General features: G+C 43.6%; 1 protein-coding gene across 2 annotated transcripts in view; it reads left to right on the forward strand.

Annotated features, from left to right (window-relative positions):
* fam135b (family with sequence similarity 135 member B) overlaps nucleotides 1-23,128 on the forward strand; it is a 577,057-nt gene extending 553,929 nt beyond the window's left edge. Inside the window, exons 17-20 of one of the 2 annotated variants that reach the window (XM_085992464.1) lie at nucleotides 1,581-1,732; nucleotides 5,503-5,613; nucleotides 13,985-14,098; nucleotides 17,164-23,128. In XM_085992464.1, coding sequence (XP_085848590.1) covers nucleotides 1,581-1,732; nucleotides 5,503-5,613; nucleotides 13,985-14,098; nucleotides 17,164-17,369 — 583 coding nt within the window. In that variant the 3' untranslated portion in view covers nucleotides 17,370-23,128. Of the gene's footprint in view, nucleotides 1-1,580; nucleotides 1,733-5,502; nucleotides 5,614-13,984; nucleotides 14,099-17,163 lie in introns of those variants that run through there. The other variant, XR_015078967.1, reaches the window with a different exon arrangement.
* The last annotated feature ends 456 nt before the right edge of the window (nucleotides 23,129-23,584 follow it).

The raw sequence follows: 23,584 nt of genomic DNA on the forward strand, positions 1-23,584 counted from the left end.
GAGCCAAAGGTATTGAGCCCTGCAGTGCCATTGACGGAACTGCCAGGTTGGCTACAGATGGCATAGCATATGGTCGAGTCCTGTAATTGTCTCTCTGCTGACTTGGAGCCTGTGGAGACAATTGCCTCCCAGCATTGTTGGTTAGGTATTTCAAGGGTTGCATAATGGGAAGTGCAATCAATACAGTTCAGATGCCTGTTGATCTGCCTTGGAACCCTTGAAGTTTCCAGCACAGAAGGAAGCCATTTGTGTCACATGCTGTTTTTTTTGCTAGCACAATCCAAAACTCATTCCCTAGCCACGATTTCTCCCCACAGTCCTGCGTCCTCCTCTGCTTCAAATATCTTAACCAATTTCCCCTTAAAAGATGCAGTGGTCTCTGCTTCCACTACTCCCTGTGGCAAAGCATTCCATTCTCCAACAACTCTTTTGTGTATGGAAATTTCTCATAACTTTTCATTTAGCTCCACTACAACCATGCGATACTGTATTGCGGGAGCAAGCCAAACTTCATCATTAATTTTACTTTGACTTGCAGCCCGCCATGGGACTCTGCAGTATGCGCTGAGTTGCTTTGTGATTCAGCCTGCTTTTGTGAAAGATAGAACTGGAGAGCTCCTTTTCCCAGACCCTCTTTTTTTTTTTGCATGCGTCCCAGTTGTGCTGAAGTCCTGTCAATGTGTCATAGATGGTCCACCTTCTGGTGACTTGACCCAACAGTAAAGGAATACTTCTACGGGACAGAAAGGAAACAGTTCATGCGATGGAAATAAAAACTGTAGCAATAAATAGTATCCAAAAAATTCCACGAATTAAAAACCCCACAGTAAGCATAAGGAAAAAGGGCAAAGAAAACAAAAGGCAAAGATATTACCCTTTTAAGAGCTGCCCAGCCAATCACACTTCTCTTTAAGCCCATTGAAACCCCCAATTCTAAAAGTCATAAATCAAGCTATAGCAACCCTTGATTGCATTGCCATTAATTTGAGGTGGGTAATGAAGCTCGCAGTCGACATAAATGAGAGCGTCGGAAAATCACAGCACATTTGCCTAAGGCCTACTAGCCCAATTTTCCAATGCTTGCTGGTTCTTGGAAAAGAAATCTACTCTCATAAGCATAAATAGAAATGAGCTGCCTGTGTATCATGGGCTGAACTGCAAGCACTCATGGGCCACGTATGGCCCGCTGACATAGTTTGGATACCCTCCAAGGAACACTACCTCATCCATATAACTTCTTAAAGGAAAGTAATGTATCAATCATCCCCTGAACTCAGTCGCTAACTGGTGGCAACATATTAAAAAATTAAAAATAGGTTTCATATGAAAATGCCGACTGAGACACACTTTATCTTTCCCCTGCACTGTGGACCTTGGCCTTTCATCTCGGTTTCTCAATATAATTTTCAGTTATGCTGTTATGCTTTGTGATGTCATCGGACCTTGATATTTGTCTCCTGTCCCTGGAATTGCTAATTCTCCATGTTAAATGTTGGCAACATATCTTTCACTGCAGAGAGTGGAGCGGTCACCCAATGTAATCTGTGAGATTTTAATTCATCTTCTGTGTTTCCATGCAGTTTCATTGGCCACTCACTGGGCAACATCATCATTCGCTCAGTGCTGACAAGGCCAAGGTTTCGATGTTACCTCAGCAAGCTGCATACTTTCCTGTCGCTGTCTGGGCCACATCTGGGAACACTATATAATAACAGCACGCTGGTTAGCACAGGTACGTTGCTGGGGAAAGCAGAGTTTGGTTTGGTAAATAACATGGAAGATGCACTGGGTGAATTATGGATGTTGTACAATGGTCATGGCAGAAATCTGACTATTGTGATAGATATTTTAAAGAATGTTACTTTACTGGTTAAAAAGAAAGTGGTGATTCTGTTGCTTACTAGTAAGAAACACTTACGGCTGGATTTTACTTACCGAGACGAGTTGGGAGCAGGACTGCTGCCTTCCGGGTTCTAGTCCCGCCCCCAGCGACGTCTGACAAACAGACGCTATTTTGCCCTGCTTGACCTTGTTAAGCCCGCCCTGCGGGCTTGCTGGCCAATTAAGGGAAAGCCGGTGTCAGATGACGTCAGTTGATGATGCTTCATCTGCCAGTTTTCTTAAAGGCATGTGCACCACACTTGTTTGACAGATGAACTGAGGTACTGTCAAACACTGACAATCATTGTCCAAAGGTGAGCCCTTTCACCCAGGCTCTCCAATTACTCTCTCCTTAGGATAAAACAGATGGCAGCTGCAGCTGAGATTGCAGAAGCCATCTGTCACTTCTCCCGATGAGATGAGGCTGCACAAACACTTCACAGCTTGTCACGTGCAGAAACATCTAACCACATAAAAAATTACTTTCACAACATATCCTTACCTCTGATACTAACCAGTTTCCCATTGCATCCTTCAAACCACTTCTGCAGCTGTCATCCAAACACCAACATAACAACAGACCCACAGCTCACCTCACTTACCCTGGCGGGGTTCCCCAACGTCGGGAAGCCCGTAGCAGCAGTCAAAAAATTGGGAAAAGCCTCTTAACTGCCTGGTAAGCAGTTAAGTGGCTGTAATCACAGAATCACAGAATCACAGACCCGCTGCTAGGAGTCAGGTCCCTGTGTAAACCGGGGACCCGACTCCTGGAAAGATTGGTTGGAGGCGGGTTGGGAGCGGGTTCGGGACCCGCTTCCATTCTTTTTGACTTTCCCAGCAGTCCCGCCTCCAAACCCGCCTCCTCATGGCTGGTAAAATCCAGCCCTTAGGCTCCCCACATCTATGCTGAAGACACCCAACTCTACCTCATTACTACTTCCCTGACTGATATCAGGCTGCGGATGTCAGAATTTCTTCCGACTGAAACCATCATTTTCGGCCCCCACAATAAACTGCTCTTGATGCTGATTCCATTGTCTTCCCCAGCCACCTGCTCAGGCTAAACCAAATCATGGAAATCCTTGGCCTCCTGTTAAATCCAGAGCTGAGCTTCAAACTCCGTACCTTATCCATCACCAAGGCCGCTTACCTTCACCTCCACGTTACTGCTCCGCATCTCCCTCCCACTGCTGCTGAAAACATTAACTAAGCTTTTGTCTACTCTTGTCAGCTTTCCACCCCCCACCCTCCATAAACTCCAACTTGTTCAAGATTCATGTACCTGTATTCTGTCCCACACTCAGTCACGCTCGCCCATTACCCCCGTCCTCGCTGATCCACTTGGGCTTCCTGTCCCTTCACTGAAGGACAGTACTGAACGACGTAGGTTTTTATGACAATCCAGCAGCTTTCACAATCATTGATCATTGTGGCACCAGCCCACAAATTAGCAGATTTGTTGAATTCAACATTTACAAATTGCTGTGGTGGGTGACGGTCCAGGGTCGACCTTGAAAAATGCCACTTGATCGAAGTACTCGAGAGTGAACAAATGATAGCCCAGCAAGGGGACGACACCTTCAGGGTGGAGAGGGGGAATAAGAGAGCTTGGCTCGAATCAGTCATGTGTAAACTCATGTATTATGTATGTGCAACTAACAAGTTATTCATGGCAAACAATATCACTAAGAAGTCCTAATTACAGTTACAGAAGCTTTCTATTCACACACTGACATTCCCTCTGATATTTCAAGTGCGTACTTTTAGTAAATCCAAGTCTCTTTGAGAAAGATTTTTTTTTTTAAATCCTCTTGTTTCTTCTGCCTGGAAATAGAGACTTTTTTCCCCCTTTTTGTTGGAAACAAATGCTTGCTGATGAAAGGCACTGGAGGCAGTGACAGACTGTGCCGAGCATCCAACAGTAGTTTAGTTGTGATCTTAGACAACAGCTGTTCCCATAGTTTTGTAATAAGACATGTTATACTCAATTCAAATCCACTCAGATGCTAATCAGTTTTAAACAAATCTTTATCAAGTCTCAATTTGTTCACAGAGAGACTTAAGAGTCGCAGCAGCATTAGCACGCCGCCCGGTTCACCTCTGGGATTTGCTGTTTAATCCAGCTCAGATGGATGAAAGTTATCTGTCTCTGTGTCTCAGTCTGTGGGCGTCACTCTTATTCACTGTGTCTTTTTCTCGCTTGCACTCAATTTTTCTCGCTGTCTATCTCTTTCACTCTCCGTTTAATTTCCTCTCTCTCTTTCATCGTTTCTCCTGAAAGGCTCCGCCGTGAAATGAATTTGGCTGCCTCATCCAATTGCCGGTGATGTGATTCACAGCACACACCTGCCGACAATTCTGCACTAATTGGCAATCTCAATCAGATTGCATCTGGTGTGGGGAAATAGGAATGTCACACTGCTGCAGCAGGAGTCGAACTCATTTGCTAGCGAGTCTGAGCCAAGACAGGCAAAGAAGTGCCTGTTGTAACAAATTTCTAATCCTGGTGGTAAAGAACTGATTCTAATTATAGTGGCAGCCCCATTACCTGCAATAATAGTAGAATGCTCGGCAGACTGTCAAAAATTGCACTGTCAGGTACAAAACTGGACAAGTGACAACCTTAGGCTTCAACTCCTTTGAGGGAGAGAATGTAGCTTAAAAAACTGGTTTAACAGCTGCTTTCTTTTCTTTCCATGTCTGAAAGTACGGACAGGTTATCCACTCTTGGATTATTTCCAGTATTCAGCTGGCCTCTATGAAGTGAACAAAAGCACCTTGCGGAGAGAGGCAAGGGCCTCGCTTCTTATCTAATATAGTATTTACTCGATGCCTCTCTCCCTTCTATTCTATGAACCTAGTTCCCACCTACATGTATGAGGACTGAGATGCTCGATTGCTCAGTTCTTGGCTAACTTCCGAGATGGCAATCAGTGGTAACACTGGCAAAAACAAAAGTGTAATCTCTCAAACTGTGATAGAGAATTCTGATAGGAATATCTCAGCTGCCTTTCAGATGCCATTTCTTCATTTATCCTTTCCGGCACCTCTTCTAAAACCTGTCTTGCACTAAAAAAAGGCTGATTGACTGAATCTTCTTTCACTTTAACCTCCAAACTCTCCCTCCATCGATTTGTTTCTTATGTTTCTCTATTTTATTGGTTCAAATCTGGTCATTGCTGCTCTGAACTTTCCTCTCCTCCTCTGAAGCTGCAAACACAGTGTCTACACCTTCTTCAATAGAGGTTGCACTGTATCTCACTCTTACCTCATTCCTTCCCTGGACCTCAAAACTACAACTGTTTCAGACTTCTTCCCACAATCTATCTGCTTTGAAAATCAAGCTAGGCATCATCTGATCATTAATTGACCAATCCTATCTAGACACAAAAGGCATCAAGGGGTATGGGGAGAGAGGGGGAATATGGTATTGAGATAGAGGATCAGCCATGATCATATTGAATGGCGGAGCAGGCTCGAAGGGCCGAATGGCCTACTACTCCTGCTCCTATGTTTCTATGTTTCTATGTCTTCTCTCCAAGCATTTTAATCTTGATTGTGAACCAGACAGGGGGAATGGTTGTGCTTTGGTCGCTAATTGTGTCTTTTCCACCACTCTAGGCCTCTGGCTGATGCAGAAACTGAAAAAGTCTAGCTCACTGTTACAACTGACTTTCAAGGACCAGGCTGACCCTCGCAAGACCTTTCTGTATAAACTCAGTGAAAAACCAGGTATGTGCTGTGTGACTTGTGCATTTTCTGTGGAAACAATTGAGTAGTATATCCCATTAAGTGTATGCTTTGCTTTTCCCCTCTCGCCCTTCCAATTTTCTTACTGCTTTGAAAGCAATGACTACTGCTGGGGTACAATTGCACAAGTGCGAGCAACCTTACAGTACCTCACTCGAGTGCATGTTTATCACATGTGACCCCAGTCACTGCTGTTTGGAAGCCAGTCGCCATAGTGAGCATCGCAACCGAGCCTGTCCTCATCTGCTATCCACACATATGAGCCCAGTAGGAGTCTGTGATAGTTCTGGCATTTTCAACACCTTTTTCTCAATCAAAGGCCTGATAGTTTCACACTCCCTTATGATTTTAAAACCAGATCTTTCGCTTTCTGTCTTGCAGAGATAACTTGGTTCAAGTCTAATGATTAACTCTGACTGTGGTAAATTGCCAGCTGAAATCCATTTAGGATTTCCTCTAGGTATTCATTGTATCGATTGACAGAAAATATGGCATGCTAAATTGATTCACACAGACTAAAACAATTATCCACTTATTTCTACTTAAATAATACACAAAAACAAATCCATTACTATAAGCACACTAAATGTATATCAACAATTCTGACTCAGTCTCCAAGAGGTTTATTTACCCTTTTCAAACTTTATAGCTATAAATAGTTAATCGAATAATTCATCATTGGAATCTTTCAGTACTTCCTTCGAAGTATGTGTAATGCTTGCTAGCGATTTCAGAGTTGGGTAGTCTAAACAAATGCTCAGAAAGTCAATAAAGAATTAAAGACTCTGAGGCATGGTCTATTTGTTTTAAACCCTTTGTTCCTTTGAAGATAGGGTTGTCAGTCAATCATGATCGAAGCAACAATCTATTTTGACATGATACAATAGCACAGGTTAGACTACAGTATCATGAAGGACACCCAATGGAATGCTAATGAAAAGATAAACACGCACTGTCTGGAATCTTAGCTGGTATAATATTTCAGTGTGATCAGCCAAAGAATAGTGGCAACTGCTAACAAGCTCCATATCTTAGCTTTAAGTTAAAATGCACAGTCCAGTTCACCACGTAGTCGATCTTGAGTAGCTGTCATTTTGTGTAAAACTCCCTGATATCTGTTATTCTGTATGTAATCACACAAACATATTTATTATTCTCCTGTATATATTTAAATAACTATATGCTGAGTACTAAATAGAAGGCTTAACATTGGTAGTAGTGAGTTAGTTGGCTGGGATCTGAATGCTTCGTTCGGCTCAACTTGATATTGCCTCATGTCTATACTTTGTTTTGCCATGAAATAAAGTGGCATTGGTGAGACACAGGGGAACTGTGCTTTTCTTCGACAGCACCTCCCAAACCTGCGACCTCTACCACCTAGAAGGACAAGGGCAGCAGGCGCACGGGAACACCACCACCTGCAAGTTCCCCTCCAAGTCACACACCATCCTGACTTGGAAATATATCAGCCGTTTCTTCATCGTTGCTGGGTCAAATTCCTGGAACTCCCTCCCTAACAGCACTGTGGGAGTACCTTCACCACACGGACTGCAGCGGTTCAAGAAGGCAGCTCCTTCTCGAGGGCTATTAGGGATGGGCAATAAATGCTGGCCTTGTCAGCGATGCCCACATCCCAGGAATTAATTTTTTAAAACTTGCGTGTTTCTTTTACTTTTCAGGAAAAATGTTCTGCATCACAAATCTTCACTAAATGGATTGGAGATTTGCTCCCAACTCTGTGTCAATGTTGCTCAGTAGTCATCTTTCAGAAAGACATGACTGACATGACCCCTGATTGTTATTTAAATATTAAAAGCCTCCCCTTGTTGTGGATAACCATCTGACTGGCACGGTGCACGATCAGTACAGCTCACCTTGTAAGGAATTGTGACTGACAATCCGTGTGCCATCCTTCAGTTACTCAGATCAGTTGATTTCCTGTCCAAGCCTCCTGCACTTTCTTTAGTTTAAATGGAATATGAAACACTTCTAAATTGAAATGTCTGAATTAGGGCAAAATCAGATTCTCGCAAAGCAGTGCAACACGTCCCAGTGTGGATCTACTCCTTCTGCCCCTCACCCACACCCATTGTTTACAGTAACCATCAAGAGAACAACTGATACCCTGAAAACTTTAGTTTAAAATAGTTAAAGGGCCAGTTGGGTGCTTCCTCCTCTCCCTCTGTGTCCCTTTGCAGAGCTATTGCTTTGTGTATATTATTCATAGCAGTGGGACGTCAATAGTACTGTTCTCCCTCTTCCTCGCTGTCCAGGGAGAGGAAACAAAGGAAAATATTAGGAAGTGACGTTATCCTAGCATACACCGAAAGACAGATCAGAGAAATATTTCACAAAAGCATTAATGTTGTTGTTACACATATTACCAGATGAGTTCTTGTGGAACTCCAGCCACAGATCCATTTCTCCTCATTGCATAGAAGTGGAGCAACAACAACAACTTGTATTGATATAGCGCCTTTAACATAGTAAAACGTCCCAAAGTGCTTCACAGGAGTGTTATCGAACAAAATTTGACACCGAGCCACATGAGATATTAGGACAGATGACCAAGAGCTTGGTCAAAGAGGTAAGTTTTAAGGAGCACCTTAAAGGAGAAGAGAGAGGTACAGAGGCAGCGAGCTTTATGGAGGGAATTCCAGAGCTTATGGCCTAGGCAGCTGAAGGCAATGATCAAGCAATTTAAATCGGGGATGCGCAAGAGGCCAGAATTGGAGGAGCGCAGAGATTTCAAAGGGTTGTAGGGTTGGAGGAGGTTACAGAGATAGGGAGAAGTGAGGCCATGGAGGGATTTGAAAACAAGGATGAGACTGTTAAAATCAAGGCATTGCTGGACTGGGATCCAATGTAGGCCATCGAGCACAGGGATGATGGGTGATCGGGACTTGGTGTGAGTTAGGATACGGGCAGCAGAGTTTTGGATGACCTCAAGTTTATGGAGGGTGGACGATGGGAGGCCAGCCAGGAGTGCGTTGGAATAGTCAAGTCTAGAGGTAACGAAAGGCATGGATGAGGGTTTCAACAGCGGATGAGCTGAGGCAGGGGTAGAGTTAGGCGATGTTACGGAGGTGGAAATGGGCGGTCTTAGTTATGGCGCAGCTATATGGTCAAATACGACACCAAGGTTGTGAACAGTCTGGTTCAGCCTCAGACAGTTGCCATCGAGAGTGCTGGATTCAGTGGCTTGGGAGCTTCCCAATATTTAGTTGGAGGAAATTTCTGCTCAACAACAACACCAACTTGTATTTATATAGCACCTCTAACATCATAAAACATCCCAAGGCACTTCACAGGAGTATTATAAGACAACAAATTTGACACCGAGGCACATGAGAAATTAGGGCAGAGGACCAAAAGCTTAGTCAAAGAGAGCGGTTTTAAGGAGCGTCTTAAAGGAGAAAAGAATGGTAGAGAGGCAGAGAGGTTTAGGCAGGGAATTCCAGAGCTTAGGTCCTAGGCAACAGAAGGCACGGCCACCAAAGGTTGAGCGATTATAATGAGGGATGCTCAAGAGGGCAGAATTAGAGGAGCGCAGATATCTCGTTGGGGGGGGGGGGAGGGGTTGTGGGGCTGGAGGACATTACAGAGATGGGGAGGGGCGAGGCCATGGAGAGATTTGAAAACAAGGATGAGAATTTTGAAATCGAGGCGTTGCTTAACCAGGAGCTAATGTAGGTCAGCGAGCACAGGGCTGATGGGCGAACGGAACTTGGTGCGAGCTAGGACACGGGCAGCCGAGTTTTGGATGACCTCAAGTTTACGTAGGGTGGAATGTGGGAGGCCAGCCAGGAGTGCGTTGGAATAGTCAAGTCTAGAGGTAAACATCCAGTACTGGAGCATTCCTGAGAGTGGTCCTGAGCAAGATATTGTTTGGGAATGTGGCCTTGGACAAAAAGCTTGCAAAATAAAATTGCTGTCCAAATTACTATTGCGAACATAAGTCAATATGAAAGATTTGCAATATTTATGTGATTTAAAGAGATCGATGTAGTTGGCAGCTTTGTTTATTAATGAGCATATGTGCAAATATTAAGTCGGTTCTCATAAAGTATGAACATCTGTCAAAAATACTGAAACAGATGTTCTTGCAAGTCATCGTGCCGCTGTAAATGTTGCGGTGAAGGTTTTATTAACTGCTGTGCGGCAAGAAGTAATGTAATCTGCAAGACAAAGCTCATTACTGCTGATAGCAAAGTCACAAAGAGTCCTATTTTGAAATATGTGGCATGTGAAATCATCTGAAGTTCTGTCACGAATCTGAGAATAGCCTGCCTGAGCTTTTCCAGACGTCTGCCTGGTGTGGACGAACATACAGTCTCAATTTTCTCAGAGCACCTGGCAATTTGAACTCAGCATTCACTTATTGATTTGCTCTCTGTTAGATGAATGAGGACCAACAGAGGCTTTTAAAAAAAAAAAAATGTTATTTACAAACTTTCATCATGATCAAAATAAAAATTCAAACAGTTGAAAGTTAAAGCATATGAAAGGCTTCCATTTATCCAGCACCTTATCACTGCTCGCAGAAACATCTCAAAGAACATCACTAACAATGCATTACTTTGAAGAGCAGAGGTGGTTTTGTCGGTGGACCCGGCAGCCATTTTGTACACTGCAAGATTCCCCAACCAATAACGAGTGATCTATTTCTGATGGTGTTGACTAAGGAGGAAGCTTGACCACACCAGTAGGACTGCCAGCTCGACTGTGATTGGCTGGAGCTGGAGGTGGTTTTCAGCTAATCAGGATGATGTTTTTCCCCATTTGAGCCCCTCCTCCAAAGTGGACAGTAGGTCGGGGAAGCAGAAAAAATAAAACAAGTAGGATATTTTTCAGATTCAAAAAATAGATATGATATAGAATGGTTATAATAGGGAGTGTGAATTATAAATGAGGTAAAAGAAAAGAGAGAATGGGGAAAAAGGGAAACTGGATGAGCAGAAGTGCAGTGTTTAAGATTTTTATGAGTTTGTTTTAGTGCTAAAGGGTGACTATTACAATAAAAATTAAAAATGATAGCCTTCCATTGAATCAGATAGTTAAATTTATTAATTGTTCTGCTTTTTCTCTTTGCCACCCAGTAACAACTAAGCTCTTTCCACATATTGGTAATCCTTAAAGCAGGAAAGTGTGTGGTAGTTGGTTGAGGACACGATTAGGCTCAGCCTTGATGCCCCCACAGTCAAACAGCCTTCTGACACTCACTGTCTAGGCTCACATATGAAGAATGGGCATGCGCACGAGGTGCCTGAAGGTTGCTGGCCGTATCAGTTGTTGGTAGTTGAATTATTACTTTAACGGTAGTGCTTGTTTCAGTGTTAGTGTACAAGCTGAAAATATAAAAATTGGCTTGCTCAGGGAGCCTGGAATTTTCATAGATCCATAAAGATTAAAAATAATGATTTGCTTTTTTTTTCTTCAGAGGTGTATTTAAACATTGTGTTTAATGACATCCTGGGGAGCAGCTTGAGCACTGAGCTCAATGAAATTCTTCCCTTTTATTTGCACAGGCGGTCGTAGTCCTAAGTGAAATGAATTTTGGGCTGGTTGAACTCAATTCCCAGCGTCTGCAAGCCTACGACAAAAAGCTAATCATTATTACGCACTGAGTGGCACTAAATTGACAGTCTCCTTTGTAGAGGCCATAAAGGTGCCTGATGTAGACAGTTCAAAGAGCACAGATACAAAAGTCACAAAAATGTGGAAAAATAAAATTTGTCCTTATAGAAAATGCACACTGTCCAAAACAATAGGGAGCTAAATGTCACATTGAATAGGAAGTCACTACTTCCAACTGATTTGTGAAAGAAATAGAGTCTATGGGGTCAATTTTCCTGGAGCCGTCAGGCGGGGTTTCAGGCGTGTGGGGGGGGGGGGGGGGGGGAAATCCCGATTTCGGGGGTCCCGACACCATCCCGCCCAAAACCCGCCTCCACGTAAGTTTCAGGGGAGGCGGGTACCCGCCCCGCACTGGGACCCGCTGACCCGAGGCGGGAAGGGATTAATGCCAATTAACTGCCTGTTAACAGGTAGCCTAATCCCTATTTTGAGGGGTGTGGTGTGGGATTCCCGACGGCTCCAAACCACGCCAGGTTAGAGCAGGCGGGCCGTCGGGTTGAAGGACTTGGAGGGGTCGTGATGTCGGTGTTCAGGTGAGTGATGGGTGCAGAGTGCAAAGGTAAGTGTGTTTGGTGTGTCTAAAGTGTGTAAAGAAGTTTAAATTACCTGTACTTACCTTAACAGCCTTTCTTCCTCTAGGTTTCGGGAGTCCATCACTCAGCTGGCACTGAAAGCAAAATGGCTGCGATCTGTCAAAAGTGACAGCCTTCAGCTTTCATTGCCGGTGAGACTTCTAGCTGAGTCTGTGTAGAAGGACTCAGGTTAGAAGTCAGACTGTCAGTGTTTGACAGCTTAAAACAGCTGTGAAACACTGATATTTCATCTGTCAAGACCTCCTAACAGATGAAATTTCAGTCTGTGACGTCACCTGTTGCCGGGTGGCCCTTAATTGGCCTGCTGAGCCTGCTGGGCGGGCTTAACAAGGTCAATCAAGGGAAAATCGCGTGGATTGGCCGAATGTCGATGTAGGCTGGACTAGAACCCGAAAGTTGTAGTCCCGCCTCCTTCCCGACAGCTTTATGAAAATCTACCCCTATGACTCGGCCAGCCATGCAACACGCCAATTGCAAGGTTGAAAAATAGAGACATTTATTATATCACACATGTCATGACATATAGGGGGCAAAATTCGGTTACGCCCTGTTTGGGGGCAGTAACCGAATTAACAGCAGACATTTAGCGCCTGGAACGGGAATACAGTCCCGGCTGCTAAATTGGGCTTACCTCCCTGGCGAGGAAGCAGTGTGCTATCTCGGGCACTCCCCATCCTGTCAGGGTTCTACGCAGCTGCTCCGTCTAGCGCTGACGCATTTCAGCACCACTCCCCTTCTGTCAAAGTGGAGGGCCGCTGTGCACTCTGCAGGGGCAAATTATGGCCCACACAGCCTGGCACTGAGACATGGTGCCGAACGGCATGATGGCGGCCAGGCCGTCGCTGACATCGCCCACGGCAGTCGACTTTCTCCCACAGGACGCTAAGGGGCTGCGGCGGGGTGCTAAGGTGTCGCATCACCAGCGGTCCAGGGCAATTCCGGCAGAGGGCCAGGTGCTATTGGCTAGCGCCTCAGTAGTGCCCCGCCGAATTTCTCAGCAGGCGCCCCCGCCCGGGCGATAAGCCCTTTGCGCCCCGTTAGCGCCCCCCCCCCCCCAGAGGCGCTAACAGCAGGCACAAAGGAGGTAAATTTTGCCCCATACTCTTTTTGTAATGCTTGTCGTGGTTTCTTTGAAAAAATAATATTTTTTGCCCTTTGTAAACCAGTTGAAGCAGTGATGTCATTCCAGAGGATACATACATTATATCATTTATTTTTCCTTCCAATTTTCTCCCCTCCTCTCCTGAAAATGCTGACATGATTAAGATCAGTTCCAGAGGCACCAGCCACCCATAGGTACCTCACCCAAGTGGCCTGTTCTTCATCTGTGAACTTAGACAATGATTGTCAGTAAGCTGATTGACTAATGGTGGGGGAGTCATGTGGGAGCTGCCACAACTTAACCTGATTCTCCTCATCCAACATCCATGCACACTTACTCCAACAGGAGTCACTGGATGGTGATCAGCTCAGGTGCACTGAAGCTAATCATGACCCGGCTAAGATCAGCTAACTCTTCGCAAAGTAATGATTAAACCTGAGACATTCCTGATTCAATACCACACTGACTGAGAATTTGGACATTTTTTTTTGAGTATCACTAGACAATTTTGGTTTCCGTTGGAATAACCAAGACACGTTTTGTCTATCATGTTGTAGGGTGGGATTTGGCACTGGTATTTATGTTAAGATTTGCAGCCAGCCAGAAAGAGACTAGTTTATTCTGGTATTTTCTGTATTTCCCACAAATCAAATGAATGAATGAAAATATCCAGATTTCAGTCTCCACTCCGCTAAGTTCACAGCTCCAGCTCAGTTGCTTTGAAGGGCCTTATCTCCATTACACTCCCCCCATCCCACTGTGGACAGGTGTAGGGGGTGGGGCGGTACAGGGCGGAAGAAAGCATGGGCCTCTGAGTGCTTGTTGTCATTAGCCTCCTAGCAATCAGCTGAAGAATAGCTTTGGCGGAGGCATGGGAGTCGGTCACCGCCTTCCCTCTCAGCAGCAGAAGGCCCAGTGAAACCCGGAGAGGAACGAGGGAAAGCAGAAGCTACTAATAATTGGAAGACAAAAAGCTTTATTTGGATCTCCTTTCTAATTATAACCTGTTGTTTTGATGTAGGGCTGCAGTACTTCAAGAATGTTGTGCTGGTGGCATCGACGCAGGATCGATACGTTCCTTTCCATTCTGCCCGAATTGAAATGTGTAAGACAGCTTTGAAAGATAGACAGACTGGTAAGTGTTGTCTTCATGATTTTTCTGTTGTGTTTTCTTTCTTTAAGTACCTATAGTTGATGCAACTTTTTTTTAAATTGAGAAACCTACATGAAGGGTCAAGACCTATGTTTCAGGGCACCAGCGCGGTTGCAACGGTTAGGAGAGGTAGTGGTTAGGTGACATCCAGACTGGGTTTTAAAAGCCTTTAGATTGCCGGAGAGAAGGAAGGACTGCCACAGGTCTGAAGGAATGACTCAGACTGGATCATGATCACCTCTTCGCCAGCTCACTGGCATCTCAATATAGTGCCAATCCTATTGCCACCTTAGATAATAGGACAGTTGCTGTTTCTCTCAATTTCCCCTCTTGTGACGCTATTTGAAGCTTAAGTGAAACACTATCTCCCATCGTAAATCATTACCAAGACATCAAAACTATGGAGCTCATTATCCCTGACAGTTTTCCCTTCCTTGCACAATCCACAGGCATTTAAACCACATGTTTGGTATTAGCTAGCTACTCTGTCATGGTTTAGTTTATCTTCTTTCCTATTCAGTTTAACTTTACTGGTTTCCTGTACTATATGCTTTGGTCCTTCACCTTGGTTTCTCAGTAAATAAAATCCGTGATAACAGTTGCATGGGGAGGGAAATGCATGAGAAAAAGCCCACATTCAACTAGTTCCCATAGGAAACAGCAGAGCCAACCAATAGGAAGCGTTGCACCAAAATGGCTATTTCAGGAAAAATAAACTAAACATTTATTAAATGGTAAACAATATTCCAGGAAAGTGAACTCTGAACAACAGTGATGAAGTTCTAATTAACATATTGTAAAGATGATGGCTTACAGACCTAAGGGAAGGGAAAGCTTCCATCTTTACCTAGTAAGATCATCAAGCACTCTCTGCCTGGTTTGTGTTTGTTAGCTGGGCATTGCGCTGATTCTATGCCGCCTCCTGGAATCTGCAGATGTTCTCACTGGAAAAGAGAAGTGATATGATCGCAGTTTTTAGGATTCTAAAGGGACTAGATAATGTAGACCATGACAAGCGATTTCACCTTGTCCAGAACAGTAGAACCAAAGGGTACAGCCTGAGGTCGAAGGGTGATGAATTTAAAATGAATCTGCGGAAACAATATTTCAATGCGCGAGTGGTCAACTATGGAAGAGCCTCCCGAGGGCGACGGTGGAAGCAGTTAGTATTAATTCATTCAACTGCAAGTTAGATAGATTTCTTTCAGAAAATACAATATCTGAGCAATTTGAGACATGATGTGGTAAGTGTAGCATGCTCGGAATGAACAGGGGACTTTGGACCTATGGTTACCAAAGCTCTCCACCACTGGGGTTTTCCTCACATCATGTCTGTGTCTGTTGTAGACTAATTGATAGAAATTGCTTGCTCTGATTAGTCAACCACTCCATTACTGTATCGTGCAACTACCAGCATGGTAGAAGGTGAACGAGATGGAACTTTGTCATTTTTCATCTAATAATTCCTCTGTTCCTATAATCCGCCAGTATTGCAAATTTGATCCATTAAGCTGATTTGATAGTTTTGGAATATTACCATTCTAGAGCGTATAAGAACAACTGTCACCGTCTATTATACTTTAGTAAGACATTCTTGGAGTGGATTGGTTTTGGCAACTTAATGGTGATTGTCACAAAAAGTGGAAGGAAACATGATGCAAGCAATATGTTGCTGTGTCATCGACTTGAAGGGCACAGGTTGGTGGCTGTAATTTCTGTACATAGCGAAGTCCTTGCTTCAGACCTTCAACCATAGGATCAGTGTGAAGGTAAAGTGCTTCCCACAAAGAAGATGGAGGAATTGGAGGGTGATGCAACCCTTGTTATTTTTTGCACAGTTCCTTCCTCCAGATTGGCATCACCAAAAGAGATTAAGTAGCAAACAGAAGGATATAAGGGTCCCAACTGAAATAGGTATGGGCTGTCTCAATCCAGCTTGTACTAATCAAGGGCCAACACCAGCAAACAGCACTTGATTTGCCAATAAATTAGAACTCTAACTGACAGACACTACGGCCCCAATATTGGCGGTGAGGGAGCAGGGGACGCCCGTCAGCGGCCAGGAAACCCGGAAGTACCGGGAAGGCAGAATTTTTATACTCCATTTTTCACCTGGCAGATTGAAAGGCTGGCTGGCTGTCGGGTGGGAAAGCCTGTGCAACAAAGCAGCAGTGGGGGACCGCTGGCGATGGTCCCCAGCAATTGAGAGGAAAAATGTCGGTGGGAGGGCTTCGGAGCGTGGCGGAGAGGAGGCAGAGGGAGAGATGGTGGTGTGGGTGGAGGGGGGCAGAGATCACACGGGGCTGGAGCAATCGCAGGGTAGGGGGTGAAACAATGGGGCGGGCAGAGTGATCAGAGATCTCGGCAGCTTTGCTTCACAGGCCAGGGGAAGCACTCCTGCTCCTCCTGGCCCACAAGCAGTGCTGGAGGAACACTTACCCGCTGCAGCCGGCAGCTCTCGTCACCTTTTAGCTGCCGGGTTTCCCGAGGCCCGGGAAAACCGGCCCGCAGCCATTATATTTATATGGCACACAAAATCTGAGGCACGCAGCCGCATTAACATATCATCATCAATGACTTGCCTCTCCAGAGCGGGTTACTCGGCTAACAAGAAACCCACCACGGTTAAACCGGAAGTAGGTGCATTTGCGGAGAGTTGGGGTCGGGTTTCACAATTTTTACCAATTCCACCCCCGCCCGACCCTCTCCTGCCTCTCATGAGGGGTTAAAATGATACCTTATAACGTTGTCTGGTTTGAGAATTGGAAAATACCACACTGGTGCAGTGAGGATGGGACTAAGGCACACTGTTGCTTTGCCTGTCTTGGGCCCTGGATTTGGAAAACTTTCCATTACTAACATCCCTCGCCTTGCAGAGAGCAAAATTCATACTTTTTTTAAATGGGGTATTTATTGACTGTATAAGATATTGAGGGGATCAGAGGTACAGTCAGGAAGGAAATTAATATATACATTTGAAATGTCAACTTCTGCTGTAAATAATTCATATATTTCCAATTTTTTTTTAATGTTTCGCGCTGGGACAGGTTGTGTCTACACCGAGATGATCAACAACCTCCTTCGGCCGGTGACAGAGGCTGAGGACTGCACTCTGATCCGCTATGATATTTTCCACGCACTGCCAAACACTGCCAATGCGCTGATCGGACGGGCGGCTCACATTGCCGTCCTCGACTCTGAACTGTTCCTGGAAAAGTTCCTGCTGGTGGCGGGACTAAACTACTTCAAGTAGCACCCCCTTGCTCATCCCCTCACTCACGGCACCCCAAAGTGTTTTTGTGACAATGTTTCCAGGTGCTTTCTTGTAGGAAAGCACTGACCGAGTCAGTGTTGATTCTTTATTACATATATCCATATATATTAACCCGTGAGATCAACATGATTGTATTGTAAATAGTACTAAAAAAAAATTTACATTTCAGATTAAATCTATCTAAAAATGCTTTCCTGCCTTAAATACACAGAGAAATTGAGATAAGGCTTTCTATGAAAAACAACTTGAGTAGGCGATTCTGATTTATCTTTTTATTTATTGTTTAACTGTCACGTGTCTGTCTCCACATGGAAAAGAACAGATGTTGATTCCTCCCCTGTGAAATGAACACGGCACGGCAGTGGTTTCTGAGACAAACAAAATGGAATGTACGCCATCTAATACACGCGTGCCCGCCCCGTGCCAGTTTAAGCCCGCGCTGCCCCACTGCAGCCTATTTTGTCACATTTGCGTGCTCTGATGAGAGCCATTTCATGCAGTGACGAGAGACATGCAGAATGATGGGTGAAGAGGCTTATTGTAGGGTTAGGGTGACATCAAGTAGTTTGAAATCAAGTAGTTTGAAAACATTACCTAAAGTCCCACGATGAGGTTAGAAAATCAGTCACTCCCACGTAACTGTTACTTCTTAGAATAGTTAGTGCAAAGGTCACAGCAGGATTTTTTGTTTCTTTTTGGATTAATTTTATTTGTATCCTGGCCGACACTGACACTTGTAGCCAACCTTGGCCACATTGAGTGATTCGAGATTAGAACAAAATTTTAAATAGTTGTGTGCTCATCATGGTGAAGAATATCAGTACTGGGGAATGGAATCTAATTTTACTATGGGCACCAAGTTTCAGCGTGAAGTGTTCACAGGTAAGGTATAGCATTTGTTAAGATGCAGAATGGCGGCCAATGCTGTATTTTGGGGGAGGTAGGGAAAATAACTTATTTGAGATTTTTACTTTCCACCCGACCCAAGGCACCCATTTCTCCCCACTCTCTCTCACCACACCCACACATACTCTCTCTCACACACGCTCACACACCCTGATGTAAGAAAACTACTAGGCACTTGGTCTAAGCGTCAAACAAAGCTTTAATCAACTGTTTTACAACATGGAGGTCTCGTTGTGTCCTTCACAAGTTCCTGTTAAGAATGTCCTGCGCAAGCTGGGCCCGTGCCCGAGTATTTATACACTCCTTGGACAGCGCCACCTGTAGGCCGCTCAGTATTATTTCATAAGTCTTTCTTTCATGAATGACTGATTCATGTCACACCCTCTCACTCACACTCACACACCCTCTCACTCACACTCACACACCCTCACTCACACTCACGCTCACACACCCTCTCACTCACACTCACACACCCTCACACTCACACTCACGCTCACACACCCTCTCACTCACACTCACACACCCTCTCACTCTCTCACACACCCTCTCACTCACACACATACACACACACATCAGTCGAGATCAACTGACTTTTCAAAGACCAGTTATTGACCATGGGGCCTGTTGTCCTGTATGGTTCCGTTGCATGCTGGCTTTACCAATTGGGCCATTGAGGAAGCTCAGAATCTTGGAGAATGTTATGACCGTAGTGAAACTATGATGTCATCCAAAATATAATAAGTGTGCTGCAGCCTTGTAAGGCACTCCCAGCCCTCTGTTAGTCTCTGTGTGAGCTGCCATGAGGGGACAGGAATCAAAGAATTACTCTGAAATGTTGGTAGGGAATTGATTTTAATATTAGGATTTGGTTTAATTATGTTGTGTTTGGGAGCTCCTCCTGTTAACTGTAAATGTGCCATATCCTAATTCAGTGTGTTATTTGTTATTAAATATTCCCGTATCATGATAGTGTACTGTAAGGGCCTATATGTACCGTTTATCTTTCCATAATCACTAATATTTACATAGTGTGGTATCCTAATCCTGACAGTATTTGGGATTGTACATGTAAGAATGTCAAATCCAGTTTATAAATCGCACCTTCAAGTGTGTTCTTTATTGAAATGACAGGGTACAAATAAAATGAGGAAATAATTTATACACTGGTACGGTCTGTTACCTAGATATTAGTTACTATGAATATGGGCCTATTATATTTGTGCAATATGAATCTGTGGTTAACTGATGCTTACAACTGACATTTCAAAGTAGCATCCAGCTGAGTTTCTTTGGGTTAATCAAAATACGTAAGTATTTTTCTACTTACAAAGCAAGGTTGTGTGCCGTGACATTTTTGCCTGTTGTCTATCCCCCCCATCCCTTCCCAGCATATCCAATCCCACTCCTTCTGCTCCATTTCAAAGACAAGGCAAATAAGCTCAGAAGAAACCCCATAAATCCTGGAAATTTGAAATAAAACAGAAACTGCGGAAGATAACACAACCGGTCGTTCAGCATCTGAAAGAGAAACTGTAACGGGGTAGATTTTCGTCTTCACGGCCTGGACGCTAATCTGTCAGAGTGGATAGATCACCCATTACAAAGCCCACCCGTAATCAATGGAATGAAAATCGGATGGATTCTAATATGGATGGGAAATCCACTCCGCCAGAATACCACCCATGACATGAAGAGAAAAGTTTACCCCAATATTTCTGGTACGAAACTCCTTCTGAACTGTTTTTTTCCTTTCTAATCAACTTGCTGTTTTGAACTAATGAGTTGTTAGCTCCTTCATGTCTTTCAGCATAAGATTTGCTTTTACCATATTTCTATGATTAGCTTTATGTCATTTCTACTCCTTTTAGACCATATGTTGCCATCCACCCTTCTTCCTGAAAAAACATTTCCTTTTTGATGATTTTACATTCGCTAGTTTCCATTGTCCCTGTCTAGAGCGAGCAATCTCCATGTGAAGTTCAATCTCTTTTACTGTTTAGTCAAGTGCCAGTCACGCTGGAGCCCAGTATGTAATGCAGAAACTCCAAATGCAAGAACCTAGTTGCCCGTTATTTAATAAAACCAACTCCCTTAACTGGATGACATATTCTTCGATCACATTTTAATGTGAAATGAAACTGATGTAGGCGACCAGTGTGTCTCCTATCAGCTGCATTCCTGCAATATAAAAGCGATCAAACTCTTTCTATGGTGGCTGGTATCATTGAGACTCGGACTTTATGGCAATGTCACAGAAAGCTACATGATCAATAGTGTACAAGATAGAGTTGTGTCATATGTGCTTTTAAAATCTCAAACCATTATGAAATTTAACTTCCTTTTTTATCAGTCAATTTCTATTGATTTTTGTGTAAAAAAAATAATGACTGCTAATGACATCATCAGGCAGAACTATCTGAGGAGCATTACTGAGCCCAACAGTGTGAGGGAGCTCAAATAGTTGAGGTACAGTTGACATGAGAAGGTCACTGAGGCATTGTTGGTTAATGGACTGTATCTGTTGTCATCCTAAATCAGTTCTTGGCACAGTTGGGCTCAGTAATAGCTCTACTCCAGCATCATCCTCTATAATGTCTTGGAAAATGTTTGATTTCCCATATGGCCTGCTCCTGCCACATTTACAACAAGTTGTGCAGCAGGGGCTTGAGTATATACATGAAGGCACTCGCAAAAATAGAATATGTGGGGAGCTACAGCCTGCCCTGTTTTATTTTAGATAATGCCATGATCGCCAAAAACTTTATTTATTAACAAGTGTGTTGGACTAACAAATTTCAAGATGGCTGCTCAGGTACACATGCACATTCCACTACTGCTTTTATTACTATAATAATAGAAATAATAAGCAGCCTTAATGCGCTCTTAGTTTAAACAGCTAATATTAGCATTAAATGCTTATTATCATGACCTTTTTCACAGTTCATTTCATTAAGCAGTTACAGATTGTTTCTTGCCATTCGTGACAATGTCATGCAGTGACATTTTGCTACAGGTCCATTTACAGCTTGAATTTGTATCAGCCTTGTCAGTTTAACAAGGAAATATGCACTTTACCGCAGCCAACTTGCTCCAGGTTCAGGTGCTGGATTTGAGTAAATCAAGTGATAAACGTGCTTCTCTGAACCAGTTCCAAATCGGTGGCCAGATAAATGAGCTTTACAGATATAATAAAAAGTTCTGCATTAAACTAAGTGGACAGTGCTAGGTTAGAGTTGAATCTGTGATTAAGTTATCACCAGAACTGTATTAAGTAGAAAAGAGCTTTCCATTTTAACCTCGCTAATTAAGGGTTCCACATCACATGGATGAATGAACTGGTTTTGTTATTCTATCCGTTTGCCTCTTTTTTTTCTCCCACAGATTACACCATGTAGTCGAGGACAGATATAATAGTCCAATCTCTCTCTCAGCCTTTGACTTTCTGTACTTTAGCATTTGCACTATGGTCATTATTTTTCTAAATTTTCTTTTCCTGTTTCTTCTAATCCTGCAATTCACCATTCTACATAGTCTCCACCCAGCTTCACGCTGTTCAAGTCACGCCGTATCCCATTTAAAAAAAACCTCCCAGCACCTCAAAACTGTGGAACCCTGCCTTGCTCAGTCTTCCTTCTCGCCTATAATTTTCAGGCTTCTAAAAATCAAAGCTTGGTGTTATCTAATCAGCTCTCCTTAACTTATCCTACTCTCGTCAACCTTGGTGACATTCTCCCCTGTAGATCTTGATCCATCACCTAGATTAGTCAATAAGATTTGTCGGTCTGGAATCAAGTCACAACTAGACCAAGTTACGTATAAGTACATAGGCAAACTGCAGTTAAAGAAAAAAACCTCCCTAATTATGGAATCATACAGCACGGAAAGAGGCCATTCAGCCCATCGTGCCTGTGCCGGCTCTTTGAAAGAGCTATCCAATTAGTCCCACTCCCCTGCTCTTTCCCCATAGCCCTACAATTTACAAAGAGGAAATTCTTCAAATGCACAGCAGGTCAGTCAATACCTGAAAGATGGTAACATTTTGGGTGGGAACCTATACAAGGACATATGAAGGATGAACCTATTTTTATCTGTTTCAGATGCTGTTCAACCCTTCCACCAGTTTCTGTTTTTCATTCAGATTTCCAATATTCACGTCTTCTTTTTGATCCAGGGTTTACAGACATTCTCATGGTGCTATGGCAAGCTTAGAGTGCTATCACTAGCAAAACGAAATAAACTTCCTGGACCCCACTTTTAATATTACAACCACAAGATGTAACAAATAATATCGCCAATCCATTAGCAACTCATTGTATTTTCACATGCCATCAGAGTCAGCCCATGTACTCACACTTTAAATCTGCCCTGGTCCCAGACCCAGTGCTGAAAAGGTTGACTTTGTGGCAAGCACACAAACCTACACAGACCATTTAACAGATATCGGATACAAGCAGGGTGAAACGCCTTCAGACTTTGTCCGGGAAGTTCCTCGGAGCTGCTGCCCGTCCACCGGCATTACTTCGCTGGCGGATTGGGAGCATTTAACGGGATTTCCATGGCACTTCGGGTGAAGTAACGCCAGAGGAGTGGGAGCAGCACCCAAGAATTTCCTGACCTTTATAATTATTCATGTAAATGAAAGCAGAAGTTTATTGTAGACATTGATGCTATTGCAAGATGGAAATCTTCTATTTATTTTGACTAAAACTGTGTACAGAACAGATAGTCGTCAGTGCCAATATGATTCTACTATTTTTCTACATTTGCTTTTGCATCATTCGTGGTGGCTTGTGTTCTGTGTACAAACTGAATAAAGTTCTTGACTTCCTTTATTTGAAACTTGTGTAGTCTTTCAATGTAGCAGCATCAATCTAGACCTGGTGATAGTTACATAGCATGTTTTTTCTGCTGGATCTATCACCATTGGACGTCATGATGAATAACAACAGGTCTTCCACTTCTGGATAAATATTGCCCCTTTAATTTGCTTAATTGCAATGATATGTTAATTTGATTTTTTTCCCCCCCGTGCCTTCTTATTTAAATTGCTTAATTCCAATTCCTGGATAATTTTAGATGTTTTTAAGCAGAACAAAATGAGTTCAGGAGTTCTCCCAATGTCCAGGCCAACATTCCTCTCAACACCGCGAAACAGATTAGCTGATCATTCATCTCATGGCTGTTGGCGCAGGGTAGTTGCTCTGTTTACCTACAGAACAGTCACAGCCTTTCAAGAGTAGTCCATTCTGTGTAGCACCTTGAGCCATTTTCATTTTAACATTGTCAGC

Source organism: Somniosus microcephalus, chromosome 7, assembly GCF_052327205.1.
Source record: "Somniosus microcephalus isolate GS21.2 chromosome 7, FLI_Smic_1.0, whole genome shotgun sequence".
NCBI classification, from domain to species: domain Eukaryota; kingdom Metazoa; phylum Chordata; class Chondrichthyes; order Squaliformes; family Somniosidae; genus Somniosus; species Somniosus microcephalus.